Here is a 17,126-nt window from a genome sequence, read left to right on the forward strand (position 1 = left end):
TAACCCTGGGAACAGAGAATTACAACGATAATGCCTCCACCAGCTTTATAGTGAGGCGGGGCAACATTTAACACAGTAAGGTTATGTTTCCACGTTCAGTATTAGGCAGCACTTTGGTCGTAGCACATGTCCTCTTCACCCAAAGCGCTGCTGGCTCTTGAACGCAGGTGATTCCACATGTGTTCATTGAACCGTGCGGAATCAACGTGCCCAATACATTGGACGGTGATATTTATCCGCAAGATAAATTGACATGCTGCGGTCTGGAAAGACGTGCCGCATGTCCGTTTACGCAGGGAAGCCGGAGGTGGCCCTGCACGCATAGTTTAGATGGGATTTCTTCAATTCCCATCCATTATGCTGTAACATCTGGCCGCTGCAGGTTGGATGCTGCAGATGTCATACCCGCAGCGCTTCCTGAACCTGGAAACATATCCTAACAACTAGAATCTGTAGGCAGAAAGAAGGGTTGTGTTTTATAAATTAATACATTGACAAGTCTTAAACGTTTTTGGACAAAATCCTACATAGTCCTCACTCTCATACTATATGATATTGACATTCCAGATAAGCAGAATGATGAAAAGTTGTGGAGTGTTGATGTACTTGGTAATTTACATTTTGAACCCCCCCGCCCACCTACCACCTACCCTATTGAACAGGAAGGTTACACCCCTGCCTGTGAGAAGCAGCCTGACACCATCAGTACTGTAACATTCACTGCCCTGCTCTCGCTGTCTGCACGCTGTATAGGGCTTACTCATACAGTCATGAAGACCACATCACTGTTACTACCTTCTCTTCTTGGTGCATTCAGCATCTTCTGTGCTGTGATTTGTGATGATCCATCACCAGGTAAGGCATAAAATAACATTGTGCAGCTCATTTTATCTGCACAATTGAATGTTCAGATATAGGGCTCATACTCACTTGTGTGAAATACGGCCGAGTCTTGCATGGTAACACCCGGCTCTGCCACCGGCACTCCGGAGCGGAGCGTGCGGCCACACAGCAATACATGGAGCTGCACGCTCCGCTCCCAAGTGCCGGCGCCAGAGCCGGGTATTAACCTGCGAGACTCGGCCGTATTTCACGCAAGTGGGTATGAGCCCTAAGTCAGAGTTTCTCTCTTAATGTATAGCACTTTATTTTACCATATGTTGTAACATGATTTAAGTGCAGCTGTATAATTGTCTTCCTAAATATCTATATGTTTTATATAGCAAAAAAGCTTATGGCAGCATTCGTCCAAAAGGAAAAGCTACACAATTGCCCAAAGCAATAAATTCAGCATAAGTTGAGGGGTTTTTATACTATGTCTCAGAAATTTGTATACTGTTTGCCGCTAGTGACTACAACTTTGTTCTTTGGGGAGTGTTAGCTTATATTTGTAAATTAAGATTCCCCCCACATATACTTATTAGATGAAAATCAGCTGAACTTACTAATTCTGACAGGACCAGAAGACCATTTAATGTGTGGACCTCCCAATTCTCCCCCGACAGATAGTGTTGGGTTGTGAAGGATCGGTCCATTGGAATTTCAATGGCCGATCCTTTTGTTTTTGGGAGAGATAAGCTGAAGCTAGGTTTCTGGAAGTGATTTTCTCCTCTTCCTCATGGAAAAAACAAGAACTCTCAAAAGAGACCATTCAACACCTATATCATGTGCATTGCCAGCTATAAGATTGAAAAGCTAAAAGTTATAGTTTGTTACTGCTGTTGTTTAGTGGGTATGTTCTTAAAAGGCTTTCCGCAAATTTATAACCTATCCATATGAAAGACAATAGATGTCTAACAATGGGGGGTCCCACTACAGAAATCCCACCTGTCCCAGATAGCTGATTGATGTTTTTGATTAAAATATAATATTTTTTAGCTATGGTTAGGCTAAGTTTACACTAGATGTTTTTGCTGCATTTTTATGCTTTTTTATGCTAATTTTCAGCAGTGTTTTACAGTACCAGCCATGTCTATGACGTTTCAGAAATCTCTTGCACATGGCTTGTTTTTTTATCAACAGTATTTTGTGCTTTGCATTTTTTTTGGACATAGAGCATGTCACTTTCAGTGTCTTTCAGCGTTTTTCACCCATTGACTTGAATGGGTGGTGAAAAAAAACGCTGAAAAAACGCACAAAAAACACAGGTATCATGTTTTGCTGCATTTTTTTGTGCCAAAACCTGATTCTACGGAATACAACTTTTTTTTTCAACAGTAAACTTTTATCAGCATGCACAAGAAACAAATCTAGCATGCCAAAACCTGCGCAAAAATGCAAGAAAAACCAAGTAAGCATGCTTTTTCTCTGCAGCTTCTTTCCTGCCAAGAGATCAGGTTTTGCTGCCAAAAACAAAAACTCCTAGTGTGAACTTACCCTAGACAGCAATACTTGTTGCCTGTGAACACTATCATGATTTTTTAAGTGAACTCAAAGTCACCTGAGTCAGAAACAAAGTTATTGGTGACAATCGCGAAATTCCAACCATGTCATTGCTATTACCATTGGTTGTGATATTTTTATGTTCTTTGTTGGTCATCATCATGCCCCTCATTTTCAATATCTTTTTTGGGGGGAAAGCTGGACATTAAAAGCACAAACAGTACATCCACATTGATTGCAACAAAAAAAAAACCTATGTAACAAAAAAGATCTAATTTACCGAAATAACCCTCTTGATGAAATAGCAGATTGGATAAACACAATAACAATGTCTTAACATGTCATGTGACTTAATTGCATAATTAATTATGTTTCTTGATCGTGTGAGCAAGATTTGTGCACCTGTAGGAGATGCTTAAATAGATGGTTGGTGACGTATCCCTTTAAATACCGTGCAATGCAGAATGTAGTGGACGTTGATATCCATGCAATTCCCCACTCATGAATGGTTGAAAGATTGCAGGTGTATACACATGATGGTTCAGAAATGCAACAGTTCCTCACACAAAGATACCAGTCTTGTAGATGTCTTTGGTGCCGCACTCCCCTTCACATTAAGGCATCAGCCTTCATACTCCTCTAATGGGGCTAATTGTCATCCCACTTGGGCAGCTAATCTTCACTTATCTAGTGGATAATTTCTTCAGAGTCAAGAATAGGTTACAGCTTCCCCTAACTCTCTAAATCCTGGGTGATACACCATATTGGTAAATCCTACTCACCCCCACTTGCTAGATTGCTGTATGGAACACTTTCCCCTCCTTTGCTTGTCTCCACCTCCTGTGCATGCCTCATCTTCACTGTCATGAAAACAGGTGCGCTTATGCTTTCTGTACATTACAGAGGCATGACATCACAGGACAATGATGTCCTATGCCACCCTTTGACCTAGCAATGTTACCATTTTACCGGCAAAGAGAAAATGAAAACATTCACTTCTCACAGCTGCACCTCACACATCTAAACCACTACTGAATTAGACATTAATTGCCATGAGGCGGCATCTATCATATAATCATAAGCTGTGACGTCATTAATTACTTGCATCTCTGTGAGATCTCACACAAATTTGTCACGTGTCGGAGAGCTGTTGCAAACATATTACTGAGGCAAATCTAACAAAAAAAGGGGATATCACTACCGAGCAACAGCACATTGCCGATGGTACGCAATAATAATGGTTAGAAAATAAGATGATCCTTTGTTATTTGACAATGTGACTTCTAAAGTCCATTAGCAGCAAACCTTCCTCCACCTCTTTGTACTTTCCCTCGCTTCTCTGGGAATGTGGTTTACAAAGCTTTTACCCATAAATCATCAAAGTCACTTAGCAACGTTTTCCCAACTTACAGTATTTGCAAATTGTGGATCACTGAGCAAAGGCTGAGCAAACAAAGCTCTCTGATCCACAGTGCTAAAATCAGCAGAAGCTTCAGTTGTGGGCGAACGCAGAAGTTGCCTTTAGTTACTTAATTGAAGGGGTTGTCCAGTAAAAAAACAAGTTATCACCTATTGGCAGGTTAAGTGCTAACTTACTGATTAGCGGCTGTCCCACTGTTGGGGCCAGCACCTATCTGCAGATCAGGGAACTTTAATGCCAGTATTAAGACGATGCAGTGTGGGACGCCCAACTACCAGGCCATCTTCCTCTATGATGCTCAAGGCAACACCATGAGAAGTAAATGGAGCCCAGGTGGAACATGCACACTGACACACCATTGTAACGGATAAAAGTTCCTTGTTCTGGCAATTAGCATAGGTCTCAGACCAGGGAGGGTCCCATAAATATATATACATGTTGTTGTTTTTTTACCATGGCAGCCTATACTTGAATCATGCAACTGTGTTTGGTTATTCCAGTTTGTTCAAAGACCTCAGATCAGACGTGGCGACCCGCTGAATTTAAGCATATTACTAAGCGGAGGAAAAGAAACTAACCAGGATTCCCTCAGTAACGGCGAGTGAAGAGGGAAGAGCCCAGTGCTGAATCCCGGTCCGCCCAGCGGGCGTCGGGAAATGTGACGTACAGGAGACCGGACCACCCCGATGTCGCTCGGGGGCCCGAGTCCTTCTAATAGTGGCCCCAGCCCGCGGACGGTGGTAGGCCGGTAGCGGCCCCCGGCGCGGCGGGACCCGGTCTCCCCGGAGTCGGGTTGTTTGTGAATGCAGCCCAAAGCGGGTGGTAAACTCCATCTAAGGCTAAATACCGGCACAAGACCGATAGCGGACAAGTACCGTGAGGGAAAGTTGAAAAGAACTTTGAAGAGAGAGTTCAAGAGGGCGTGAAACCGCTAAGAGGTGGGCTCTCCCCACACTCTCTGCATCCTGGGTTCGCCCTCCCTTACCTTTGAACTCTGACTGTCGACGACCTATGCCACAGACTGGATGATCTTTTTTGGGTATTTATCCTTAACTCCTGTATCTTATTTATCATTGTGCCACACACTTCCATCTTTGTGGGTGCTTTCTCTAAGCCTGGGTGGCTCTATTTTCCCACCAGGCTATTTTGCCTCTCGCATCCTTTTACCTGGTTAACACCTTACTTTATTGGTATTGTTGTCCTATGTGCTTATTGGGGCCCCAGTGGTGGTATTAGCCTCTCTTTCTACATTAGGGCACTTTATCTATTATAAGGTTGTCTGGGGACGCCCAGACTCTCTATGCTCATATATGCTCATACATACGTAGATAGTGTTATATTTTGGCTATTTGAAATATTGAGCTATACCTTACCTATATAAGAATTAGGTTTTTTTTATTTTCCATACTATAGGTCTTTACCATACACCGTTTTGGGAATGGTATGTGTATATATTTATACATATACTTCTATGCTGTAACAATCCAATTGTGGCATGTCTTTACTGTTGTCGTTTAACATCATCTATTTTGGGCCGTTTGTATATGAGTATCTTGGGACCAGTAGTGTGGTTGCTGTATTTTAATATGTTTTTATGTTTGTGCATTTGTCTCTTTCCTTAATAAATTATCTTTGCATTTTTTGCTATTTAGCCTGTATTCTTTTGGGTGTGCGCCCTATTTGCATGGCTCCTTTTCTTGTTGTTTTTTTATACTTGAATCATGCAACTATGTTTGGTTATTCCAGTTTGTTTTAATGCATGTACTAGTGAAAGTGAAAGTGTTAAAAAGGGGTCAACCACTATGTAATTGCCGTTAGCATTTGTACAAGTGCTGATATATAGCTCCTTGCGACTAGCTCATGCCAACATGCACCAGCCTCTTCATGATGCTATTAAAATCAATAGGGGGCGGATGTGCAATACCCGGCCAATGCCAGTATCAGTAGACAGAGTAGCTCCTTAAGGGTACGTTCACATTAGCGTTTTGCGGGGCTGCGTCGGGCGCAGCCGCGGCGACGCATGCGTCATGCGCCCCTATATTTAACATGGGGGCACATGGACATGCGTTGTCTTGAGTTTTGTGACGCATGCGTCTTTTTTGGCGCAAGCGTCAGGGCGCAGAGGACGCAGCAAGTTGCATTTTTTTGCGTCCAAAATCATGCCAAAAAAGGACGCATGCGTCACAAAACAACGCGTTTTGCATGCGTTTTTGTTTGCGTTGTGCGTTGCGTCGCCGACGCAGCCCCGCACAACGCAAATGTGAACGTAGCCTAACTGAGCACCTCTGTCTGCCGGCACTGAGAACAGCTGATAGGTGTGGGAGGCAGGTGTCACACCTCCACCGATCAGACATCGATTACCCAACCGAAGGATAGGTCAAAGTTAAAGTAGTGGACAACCTCTTTAAATGTGCGCATGTGCCAGATGTGAGCTATAGGCACAATCAGAAAGAGTAAAAGAGAGGAAGTGATGCTGATTTTTTTTTTTTAAATAGCAGAATTAATGTCAAATAGTATTTTATTGGTTGAAAATTGGTTGTCACAATGCTTTCCTAGAAAGCTTATTTCAGCATCCCAAACTTTCGTTTAAAAGGAGTCTGTCACCCACAAAATGCAAACTGAACTAATTAAATAGTTATGTAGGTGACCTAGGCCCAATAGAAAAACATATTAGCAACATACATCTCACTGTTGTAGTCACTGTTGTTTGAGAATAGAGATGGGCAAACCCGAACAGTAAAGTCTGTTACTGTTTGGGTTCGGCTGCCCGAACACCAGGAGTTTGTCGGCAAACACCACTTCTGATCAGCAGTGAAATCATCCAAGAGGAATAAGGGGTGCACTGCTACCACAAATATATCATCACTAGATTGTGACCCAATTCTAACGCATCGGGTATTCTAGAATATGCATGTCCCCGTAGTATATGGACAATGATGATTCCAGAATTCGCGGCAGACTGTGCCCGTCGCTGATTGGTCGAGGCAACCTTTATGACATCATCGTCGCCATGGCAACCATTATGACATCTACGTCGATACTGTGCCCGTTGCTGATTGGTCGAGGTCTGGCGGCCTCGACCAATCAGACGCGGGATGTCTACGTCCTTTATGACATCGTCGTCGCTGTGCCCGTCGCTGATTGGTCGAGGCCTGGCGGCCTCGACCAATCAGAGACGCGGGATTTCCAGGACAGACAGACAGACAGACAGAAAGACAGACAGACAGACAGACGGAAAAACCCTTAGACTAACGCATCGGGTATTCTAGAATATGCATGTCTCCGTAGTATATCGACAATGATGATTCCAGAATTCGCGGCAGACTGTGCCCGTCGCTGATTGGTCGAGGCAACCTTTATGACATCATCGTCGCCATGGCAACCATTATGACATCTACGTCGCTGAATCAGAAACATGGGATTTCTACGTCCTTTATGACATGATCGTCGCTGTGCCCGTTGCGGATTGGTCGAGGCCTGGCTGCCTCGACCAATCAGAGACGCAGGATATCTACGTCCTTTATGACATCATCGTCGCTGTGCTCGTCGCTGATTGGTCGAGGCCTGGCGGCCTCGACCAATCAGAGATGCGAGATCTCTACGTCGATGCTGTGCCCTTCGCTGAATCAGAAACGTGGGATTTCTACGTCCTTTATGACATGATCGTCGCTGTGCCCGTTGCGGATTGGTCGAGGCCTGGCGGCCTCGACCAATCAGAGAGGCGGGATTTCCAGGACAGACAGACAGACAGAAAGACAGACAGACAGACAGACAGAAAGACAGACAGACGGAAAAACCCTTAGACAATTATATATATAGATATATATAACTAGATTGTGGCCCGATTCTAATGCATCGGGTATTCTAGAATATGCATGTCCCTGTAATATATGGACAATGATGATTCCAGAATTCGCGGCAGACTGTGCCCGTCGCTGATTGGTCGAGGCAACCTTTATGACATCATCGTCACCATGGCAACCATTAATGACATCTACGTCGATACTGTGCCCGTTGCTGATTGGTCGAGGCCGCCAGACGCGGGATATCTACGTCCTTTATGACATCATCGTCGCTGTGCCGGTCTCTGATTGGTCGAGGCCTGGCGGCCTCGACCAATCAGAGAGCCGGGATTTCCAGGACAGACAGACAGACAGACGGAAAAACCCTTAGACAATTATATATATAGACTAGACTGTGGCCCGATTCTAACGCATCGGGTATTCTAGAATATGCATGTCCCCGTAGTATATGGACAATGATGATTCCAGAATTCGCGGCAGACTGTGCCCGTCGCTGATTGGTCGAGGCAACCTTTATGACATCATCGTCGCCATGGCAACCATTATGACATCTACGTTGATACGGTGCCCGTCGTTGAATCAGAGACGCGGGATGTCTACGTCCTTTATGACATCATCGTCGCTGTGCCCGTCGCTGATTGGTCGAGGCCTGGCGGCCTCGACCAATCAGAGACGCGGGATTTCCAGGACAGACAGACAGACAGACAGACGGAAAAACCCTTAGACAATTATATATATAGACTAGATTGTGGCCCGATTCTAGCGCATCGGGTATTCTAGAATATGCATGTCCCCGTAGTATATGGACAATGATGATTCCAGAATTCGCGGCAGACTGTGTCCGTCGCTGATTGATCGAGGCAACCTTTATGACATCATCGTCGCCATGGCAACCATTATGACATCTACGTCGATACTGTGCCCGTCGCTGAATCAGAAAGACAGACAGAAAGACAGACAGACAAACAGAAAGACAGACAGACAGACAGATGGAAAAACCCTTAGACAATTATATATATAGATTGTCTAAGGGTTTTTCCGTCTGTCTGTCTGTCTTTCTGTCTGTCTGTCTGTCCTGGAAATCCCGGCTCTCTGATTGGTCGAGGCCGCCAGGCCTCGACCAATCAGAGACCGGCACAGCATCGACGTAGAAATCCCGCGTCTCTGATAGGTCGAGGCCTGGCACAGCGACGATGATGTCATAAAGGACGTAGAAATCCCGCGTCTGATTGGTCGAGGCCGCCAGGCCTCGACCAATCAGCAACGGGCACAGCAACGATGATGTCATAAAGGACGTAGACATCTCACGTTTCTGATTCAGCAACAGGCACAGTATCGATGTAGATGTCATAATGGTTGCCATGGCGACGATGATGTCATAAAGGTTGCCTCGACCACTCAGCGATGGGCACAGTGTGCCGCGAATTCTGGAATCATCATTGTCCATATACTACGGGGACATGCATATTCTAGAATACCCGATGCGTTAGAATCGGGCCACAATCTAGTATAGATATAAATTGCAAAAATGGGGTGCAGCACCTAGTCGGTATTGAATATGTACGAGAGAAGAGAAAAAGACTAGACTAATAATGGTGTGCACATCCACATAGTAAAATACAAGAAAAAACCTTTATTGCACCTCAAGACAAAACAACATTTAAAAACATGTAAAATACATACAATATGACCAATAAACCATCACCCCCAAAGAACTAGGCCAATTAGGCATAGAGTGAAACAAATGAAATAATCAATGTTATATTTATAAACAGCTCAATAATGGCCCACGTACACTATAATATGGGTCTAGTGAAGTCAGTAAACACAAGCAAATATTAGTGGCAAGCCATACAACATTCCAAAAATAATGTGACCACAAAAGTATGTATAGTGAATACTAGGGTTGAGCGACTTAGTTTTTCAGGGTCGAGTCGGGTTTCACGAAATCCGACTTTCTCAAAAGTCGGGTCGAGTGAAATCGGCCGATCCTATTGAAAAGTCGGGGTCGGGGATCTGCCGAAACTCGAAACCCAATGTAAGTCTATGGGTTTTTTTTTTTTTTACATTTCCTTCAGGGCGATATAGCAGAGAAGCCAGTAATTCAATTATCAGCTTTTCATTTCTCCTGCCAAAACCCGACATGATATGAGACATGGTTTACATACAGTAAACCGTCTCATATCCCCCTTTTTTTGCATATTCCACACTACTAATGTTTGTAGTGTGTATATGGAAAATTTCGGCGCTCTAGCTCTTAAATGTAAGGGTTAAATCGCTGAAAAAATTGGCATGGGCTCCCGCGCAATTTTCTCCGCCAGAGTAGTAAAGCAAGTGACTGAGGGCAGATATTAATAGCCTGGAGAGGGTCCACGGTTATTGGCCCCCCCCTGGCTAAAAACACCTGCCCCCAGCCACCCCAGAAAAGGCACATCTGTAAGATGCGCCTATTCTGGCACTTGGCCACTCTTCCCATTCCCGTGTAGCGGTGGGATATGGGGTAATGAAGGGTTAATGCCACCTTGCTATTGTAAGGTGACATTAAGCCAGATTAATAATAGAGAGGCATCAATTATGACACCTATCCATTATTAATCTAATTGTATGAAAGAGTTAAAAAAAACACACACAATATTAAAAAGTATTTTAACGAAATAAACACACCGTTTGTTGTAATATTTTATTGTACGCTCAATCCACTCGCTGAAGACCCTCGCTCTGTAACAAATAAAAAATAATAAACCAACAATGTACATACCTTCCGTAGATCTGTAACGTCCCACGTTGTAAATCCATCTGAAGGGGTTAAAATATTTTACAGCCAGGAGCTCTGCTAATGCAGCACTGCTCGTGGCTGTAAACCCCAGCGAATGAAGGTAATGTAGGTCAATGACCTGTAGTTACCTTCATTCGCGGTGATGCGCCCCCTGCTGGATGTCCCTGGAGCATGGGAAAAGTTCCCAGGCTCGAGGTCATACGAGGACATCCAGCAGGGGGGCGCATCACCGCGAATGAAGGTAACTATAGGTCATTGACCTACATTACCTTCATTCACTGGGGTTTACAGCCACGAGCACATCTGCATTAGCAGAGCTTGTGGCTGTAAAATATTTTAACCCCTTCAGATGGATTTACAACGTGGGACGTTACAGATCTACGGAAGGTATGGATATTGTTGGTTTATTTTTTTTTATTTGTTACAGAGCGAGGGTCTTCAGCGAGTGGATTGAGCGTACAATAAAATATTAAAACAACCTGTGTTTTTATTTCTTTAAAATACTTTTTAATAATGTGTGTGTGTTTTTTAACCATTTAATGCAAATGGATTAATAATGGATAGGTGTCAGAATTGACCCCTCTCCATTATTAATCTGGCTTAATGTCACCTTACAATAGCAAGGTGACATTAACCCTTCATTACCCCATATCCCACCGCTACACGGGAATGGGAAGAGAGTGGCCAAGTGCCAGAATAGGCGCATCTTCCAGATGTGCCTTTTCTGGGGTGGCTGGGGGCAGATATTTTTAGCCAGGGGGGCCAAAAACCGTGGACCCTCTCTAGGCTATTAATATCTGCCCTCAGTCACTGGCTTTACTACTCTGGCGGAGAAAATTGCGTGGGAGCCTGTTATGACCTGGTGGTTAGGAGCACCCGGCACGACCTGTTAGTTAAACTCACACAGGACAAGCTCTGGGATGTGGGAGCTCTGCTGACCGCAGGCCCTAATCCTATCACAACAACTAGAAATAGCCGTGGAGCGTTCCTGACTCTCCCTAGACGCTTCTTCACAGCCTAAGAGCTAGCTAGCCCTAGAGATACAAAATAAAGCCTACCTTGCCTCAGAGAAATTCCCCAAAGGAAAAAGCAGCCCCCCACATATGTTGACTGTGAGTAAAGATGAAAGTCACAAACGCAGAAATGAAACAGGTTTCAGCAAAGGGAGGCCAGACTTACTAAACAGACAGAGGATAGGAAAGGTATCTTTGCGGTCAGCACAAAAAACTACAAAAGACCACGCAGAGTGTGCAAAAAGACCTCCGCACCGACTAACGGTGCGGAGATGCCACTCTGCATCCCAGAGCTTCCAGCTAGCAAGACAAAATCATGATAACCAGCTGGACAAGGAAACAATGAACAAATAACAACTATCAGGAACTTAGCTTCTACTGGAGAAGACAGGTCATCAGAAAGATCCAAGAGCGAACTGAACCAATGCAGGAACATTGACAGCTGGCATGGAGTAACGATCTGAGTGGAGTTAAATAGAGCAGCCAACCAAAGGATAAACCACGTCACCTGTGTAAGGAACCTCAGAAGCAGCAGCTTCACTCACAGCCACCAGAGGGAGTCCATGAACAGAACTCGCCAAAGTACCATTCACGACCACAGGCGGGAGTTCGACAACAGAATTCACAACAGGAGCCCACGCCAATTTTTTCCGTGATTTAACATTAGTAGTGTGGAATATGCAAAAAGAAGGGGGATATGAGATGGTTTACTGTATGTAAACCATGTCTCAAATCATGTCGGGTTTTGGCAGGAGAAATGAAAAGCCAGTAATTGAATTACCGGCTTTTCTGCTATATCGTGCTGAAGTTAATATAAATATATATATATATATGTGTCTCAATGGTATATATATATATATATATATATATATATATATATATATATATATATATAAAACGAAACCCGACTTTTAAGTAGAGACCGCCGACCCGATCCCAGAGTGGGATCGGGTCGGGTTTCACGAAACCCGACTTTGCTAAAAGTCGGCGACTTTTGAAAAGTGCCGATCTGCTTCGCTCAACCCTAGTGAATACAATACACCTTACATAGCATATATGCACACGATTGCTGTCACATGTGTGCCGCATTGGGAAAACACATAATAATGCATCCCAACCCCCAGATCCCTGGTGTGTTATCCTAAAAGGTATGGGAATAAATTTCCACAATATGAAACACCATAGTTGGAAAGAGGAAAGGACAAGAAAAGTCCAATAATGAAATGTGCAGCAACACTGGGAAAAGGTAAATATACAACCTGATGGATGGTCACTCCTGGTGGAATAAAGATCAACAGAGGGCTACAATAGCCTATGGGATGTGAGTGGGTAAAACCACATTACTACTGAGGAGAAAGGCTGTAAGATGGAGCCAAGTGAGCATGGAATCCTAATAAAGGATAAGAGGGGGTGAGGTTAAGGCCTCCTAACCCCTTCAAGTCGCGGCCCTTTTTCATTTTTGCGTTTTCGTTTTTCACTTCCCTCCTTCCCTGAGCCATAACTTTTTTAATTTTCCATCAATATGGTCATGTGAAGGCTTATTTTTTGCGGGACAAGTTGTACTTTTGAGCGACACCATTGGTTTTACCATGTCTTTTACTAGAAAACGGGAAAAAAATTCCAAGTGCGGTGAAATTGCAAAAAAAGTGCAATCCCACACTTGTTTTTTGTTTGGCTTTTTTGCTAGGTTCACTAAATGCTAAAACTAACCTGGTATTATGATTCTCTAGGTCATTACGAGTTCATAGACACCTAACATGTCTAGTTTATTTTTTATCCAAGTGGTGAAAAAAAATTCCAAACTTTGCTTAAAAAAAAAAAAAAAAAAAGTGCCATTTTCCGATACCCGTAGCGTCTCCATTTTTCGTGATCTGGGGTCGGTTGAGGGCTTATTTTTTGCGTGCCGAGCTGATGTTTTTAATGATACCATTTTTGCGCAGATATGTTCTTTTGATCGCCCGTTATTGCATTTTAATGCAATGTCGTGGCGACCAAAAAAACGTAATTCTGGCGTTTCGGATTTTTTTCTCGCTACGCCGTTTAGCGATCAGGTTAATGCTTTTCTTTAATTGATAGATCGGGCGATTCTGAGCGCGGCAATACCAAATATGTGTATGTTTGATTTTTTTTTTATTGTTTTATTTAGGATGGGGCGAAAGGGGGGTAATTTAAACTTTTATATTTTGTATATTTTTTTCATATTTTTAAAAACTTTTTTTTTTTACTTGTGCCATGCTTCGATAGCCTCTATGGGAGGCTAGAAGCTGGCACCACTTGATTGGCTCAGCTACATAACAGCGATCATCAGATCGCTGCTATGTAGCTGAAATGCAGGTGTGCTGTGAGCGCCGACCACAGGGGGGCGCTCACAGCAGGCCTGCATCAATAACCATAGAGGTCTCAAGGACCTCTATGGTTACCTTCCTGATGCATCGCCGACCCCCGATCATGTGACGGGGGTCGGCGATGACGTCATTTCCGGCCGCCCGCCCGGCCGGCCGGATGCGGTAGTTAAATGCCGCTGTCTGTGTTTGACAGTGGCATTTAACAGGTTAATAGCGGCAGGTGAATAGCGATTTCACCCGCCGCTATTGCGCGCACATGTCAGCTGTACAAAACAGCTGACATGTCGCGACTTTGATGCGGGCTCACCGCCGGAGCCCACATCAAAGGGAGATTCACGGCATGCGCAGTAGATGTACGGCGCATGTCGTGAAAGGGCTAAAGGGTGTATTGTACTCACTATACATACTTTTATGGTCACATTATTTTTGGGATGTTGTATGGCTTGCCACTAATATTTGCTTGTGCTTACTGACTAGACCCATATTATAGTGTACGTGGGCCATTATTGAGCTTTTTATAAATATAACATTGATTATTTCATTTGTTTCACTCTATGCCTAACTGGCCTAGTTCTTTGGGGGTGATGGTTTATTGGTCATGTTATATGTATTTTACATGTTATTAAATGTTGTTTTGTCTTGAAGTGCAATAAAGGTTTTTTCTTATATTTTACTATGTGGATGTACACACCATTATTAGTCTAGTCTTTTTTCTCTTCTCTCGTACAGTGAAATCATCCCTGACGGTCAGAGAGCTGCGGTTTCCACGCTGTCAAAAGACAGCGTGAGCGCTCAGCTGTGATTGGAGGTATAAAGTTTATCTGCGGTCACTGGTGTCAGCTGATGGAACTACTGCTCTCATCATCCAACACCTGCTGCCGTTAATAACAGTGAGAGTAGGAGCGGCGGATGGGAGTATTCATCAGCCAGCTCCTGCGCTGTAAATAAATAATTGAAAAAGAAAAAAAAACTCTGCGGGTTCCCCCTGTATTTTTGATAACCAGCCAGACAAAACTCACAGCTGGGGGCTGCAACCCTCAGCTGTCAGCTTCAACAAGGCTGGTTACCATGAATAGAGGGGTCCCAATGCTGTTTTTTTAATTATTTTTTATTATTATTTTTGACAACAACCAGCCTTGCTAAAGAAGACAGCTGGAGGCTGGTATTCTCAGGCTAGCAAGAGGCCATGGTTACTACCCTTCCCCCCCCCCCCCCCCCCCCAGCCTAAACAAAGCAGCCCGCAGTTTCCCAGAAAAAGGCACATCTATTAGATGCCCCAATTCTGACGCTTTGCCAGGCTCCTCGCACATGCTGAAGCATCGCCAGATCAACACCTGGTCGTCTAATGTTTAGATGGAGACCTGGAGAGGCGTACAAGTCACAGTGTCTTGCACCCACTGTGAAATTCGGTGGAGGATCGGTGATGATCTGGGGATGCTTCAGCAAGGCTGGAATTGGGCAGGTTGTTCTTTGCGAAGGACGTATGAATCAAGCCGCATGCAAGGTTATCCTGGAAAAACAGTTGATTTATCCTGCTCAGGCAGTGTTCACCAACTCTGAGGATTGGTTTCTCCAGCAGGACAATGCGCCATGCCACACAGCTAGGTCAATCAAGGTATGGATGAAGGACCACCACATCAAATCCCTGTCATGGACAGCCCAATCTCCAGACCTGAACCCCATTGGAATGTAATCAAGAGGAAGATGGATAGTCACAAGTAGTGTTGAGCGATACCTTCCGATATCAGAAAGTATCGGTATCGGATTGGATCGGCCGATATTCAAACAATATCGGATATCGCCGATACCGATACTCGATCCCAATGCAAGTCAATGGGACCAAAATATCGGAATTAAAATAAACCCTTTCTTTCCTTGTAGGTTCATTCTACATGAAGGAAAACAACAAAGAATAATGCAGGATGTATTTGGGGAGGTGGCGGAGACATTAAAGTCATAGAGGTTTAGCGCAATCAAATAGAATAGCCTTTTTTTTTTTTTTTTAAAGACGTTCGTAGTGACAAAGATATTGACTATGTAATTTTTTTAAAATTTTGTCAGATATTGATGTTTCACTATTCCACGCCCTTCCCCTTTTTTTTTTTTTTACTTTTCCCACACTTTCATCTTCATCATCATCAGCATCTTTGATATCAACTTTCTTCACCTTATTCATCTTCTTCTTCATCTTCTACCAATTTTTTTTTTATTACATTCTTCATATTCATTTTATTCAACTTATTCTTCCTATTCTACATATTCATTTTCTTCAACTATTATATTCTTCCTATTCTACTTCTTCATATTATTCTCATTTGTGACAGGCATTCCCGTAGTTGTTATCTATAAAAGTATGAAGATTACACCTTCCGTTCTGCCAGTCACAAAAGTTACATTTGTCCACGTTCAGTTTGGCCTGCAGCATCAGGCTTTATCCAGGGGCACCACGAGGAGGAACGGACTCACCCCCATACACTGCTTAGTCTTCTTCTGCATATAATTTAGATAATATCTTTTGCTCTGATATTAAGTGTTATGCTTAATGTTCTTCTGCTCTTTGTTCTGCAGCCTCTTGTTCTTCTGCTTCTCGGTCTTCCATGTCGTCGTCTCCAGGGTCGTCGTCTACGCCATCGTCGTCTCCGCCGTCGTCGTCTCCGCCATCGTCGTCGTCATCGGGGTGGTCTTCCGGGTCGTCGACTTTAGGGTCTTCAACTTGGAAATGTAGCAGAAGGTACAAAAAGGCTGAGAAAATGCCAAGAATCAGCTGATGGAACTGGAACTCGGATGGCTACCCGAAGGTTCAAGAGCCTATGGAACTACCGAGGACCAGCTGACGTTACTGGAACCCGGTTACTAAGCAGGAGGTACCCGTGCTAAAAAGCACTACCAAGGACCACCTGACGTTGGTGGAACTCGGATACCCAGAAGGAGGCACCTAAGCCAAAGGCTCTGCCCGGAACCAGCTGACGTTACTGGAACCAGGATGGGGAGCAGAAGGTACAAGAGCAAAAGACACTGCCGAGAACCAGCTGACGGTACTGGAACCCGGATGGGTAGCCAAAGGTCCAAGAGCCAATGGAACTACCGAGGACCAGCTGACGTTACTGGAACCCGGTTACTAAGCAGGAGGTACCCATGCTAAAAAGCACTACCAAGGACCACCTGACGTTGGAGGAACTTGGATACCCAGAAGGAGGCACCTAAGCCAAAGGCTCTGCCCGGAACCAGCTGACGGTACTCGAACCAGGATGGGGAGCAGAAGGTACAAGAGCAAAAGACACTGCCGAGAACCAGCTGACGGTGCTGGAACCAGGATGTGGACCAGAAGGTCCACAGGAGAGGAGAGAACAGCTAAGCCGCGAGGCAGCCGCAGTTACCGAACCCCAA

At 44.2% G+C, this 17,126-nt stretch overlaps 1 protein-coding gene across 1 annotated transcript in view; it reads left to right on the forward strand.

Moving 5' to 3' along the window:
• The first annotated feature begins 733 nt into the window (after window positions 1-733).
• Window positions 734-17,126, forward strand: part of LOC138657637 (proteinase-activated receptor 1-like) — a 43,530-nt gene continuing 27,137 nt past the window's right edge. Inside the window, exon 1 of the mRNA XM_069745369.1 lies at window positions 734-855. Coding sequence (XP_069601470.1) covers window positions 771-855 — 85 coding nt within the window. The 5' untranslated portion in view covers window positions 734-770. The remainder of the gene's footprint in view (window positions 856-17,126) is intronic.

This window comes from Ranitomeya imitator, chromosome 1 (assembly GCF_032444005.1).
Source record: "Ranitomeya imitator isolate aRanImi1 chromosome 1, aRanImi1.pri, whole genome shotgun sequence".
Lineage (NCBI taxonomy): Eukaryota > Metazoa > Chordata > Amphibia > Anura > Dendrobatidae > Ranitomeya > Ranitomeya imitator.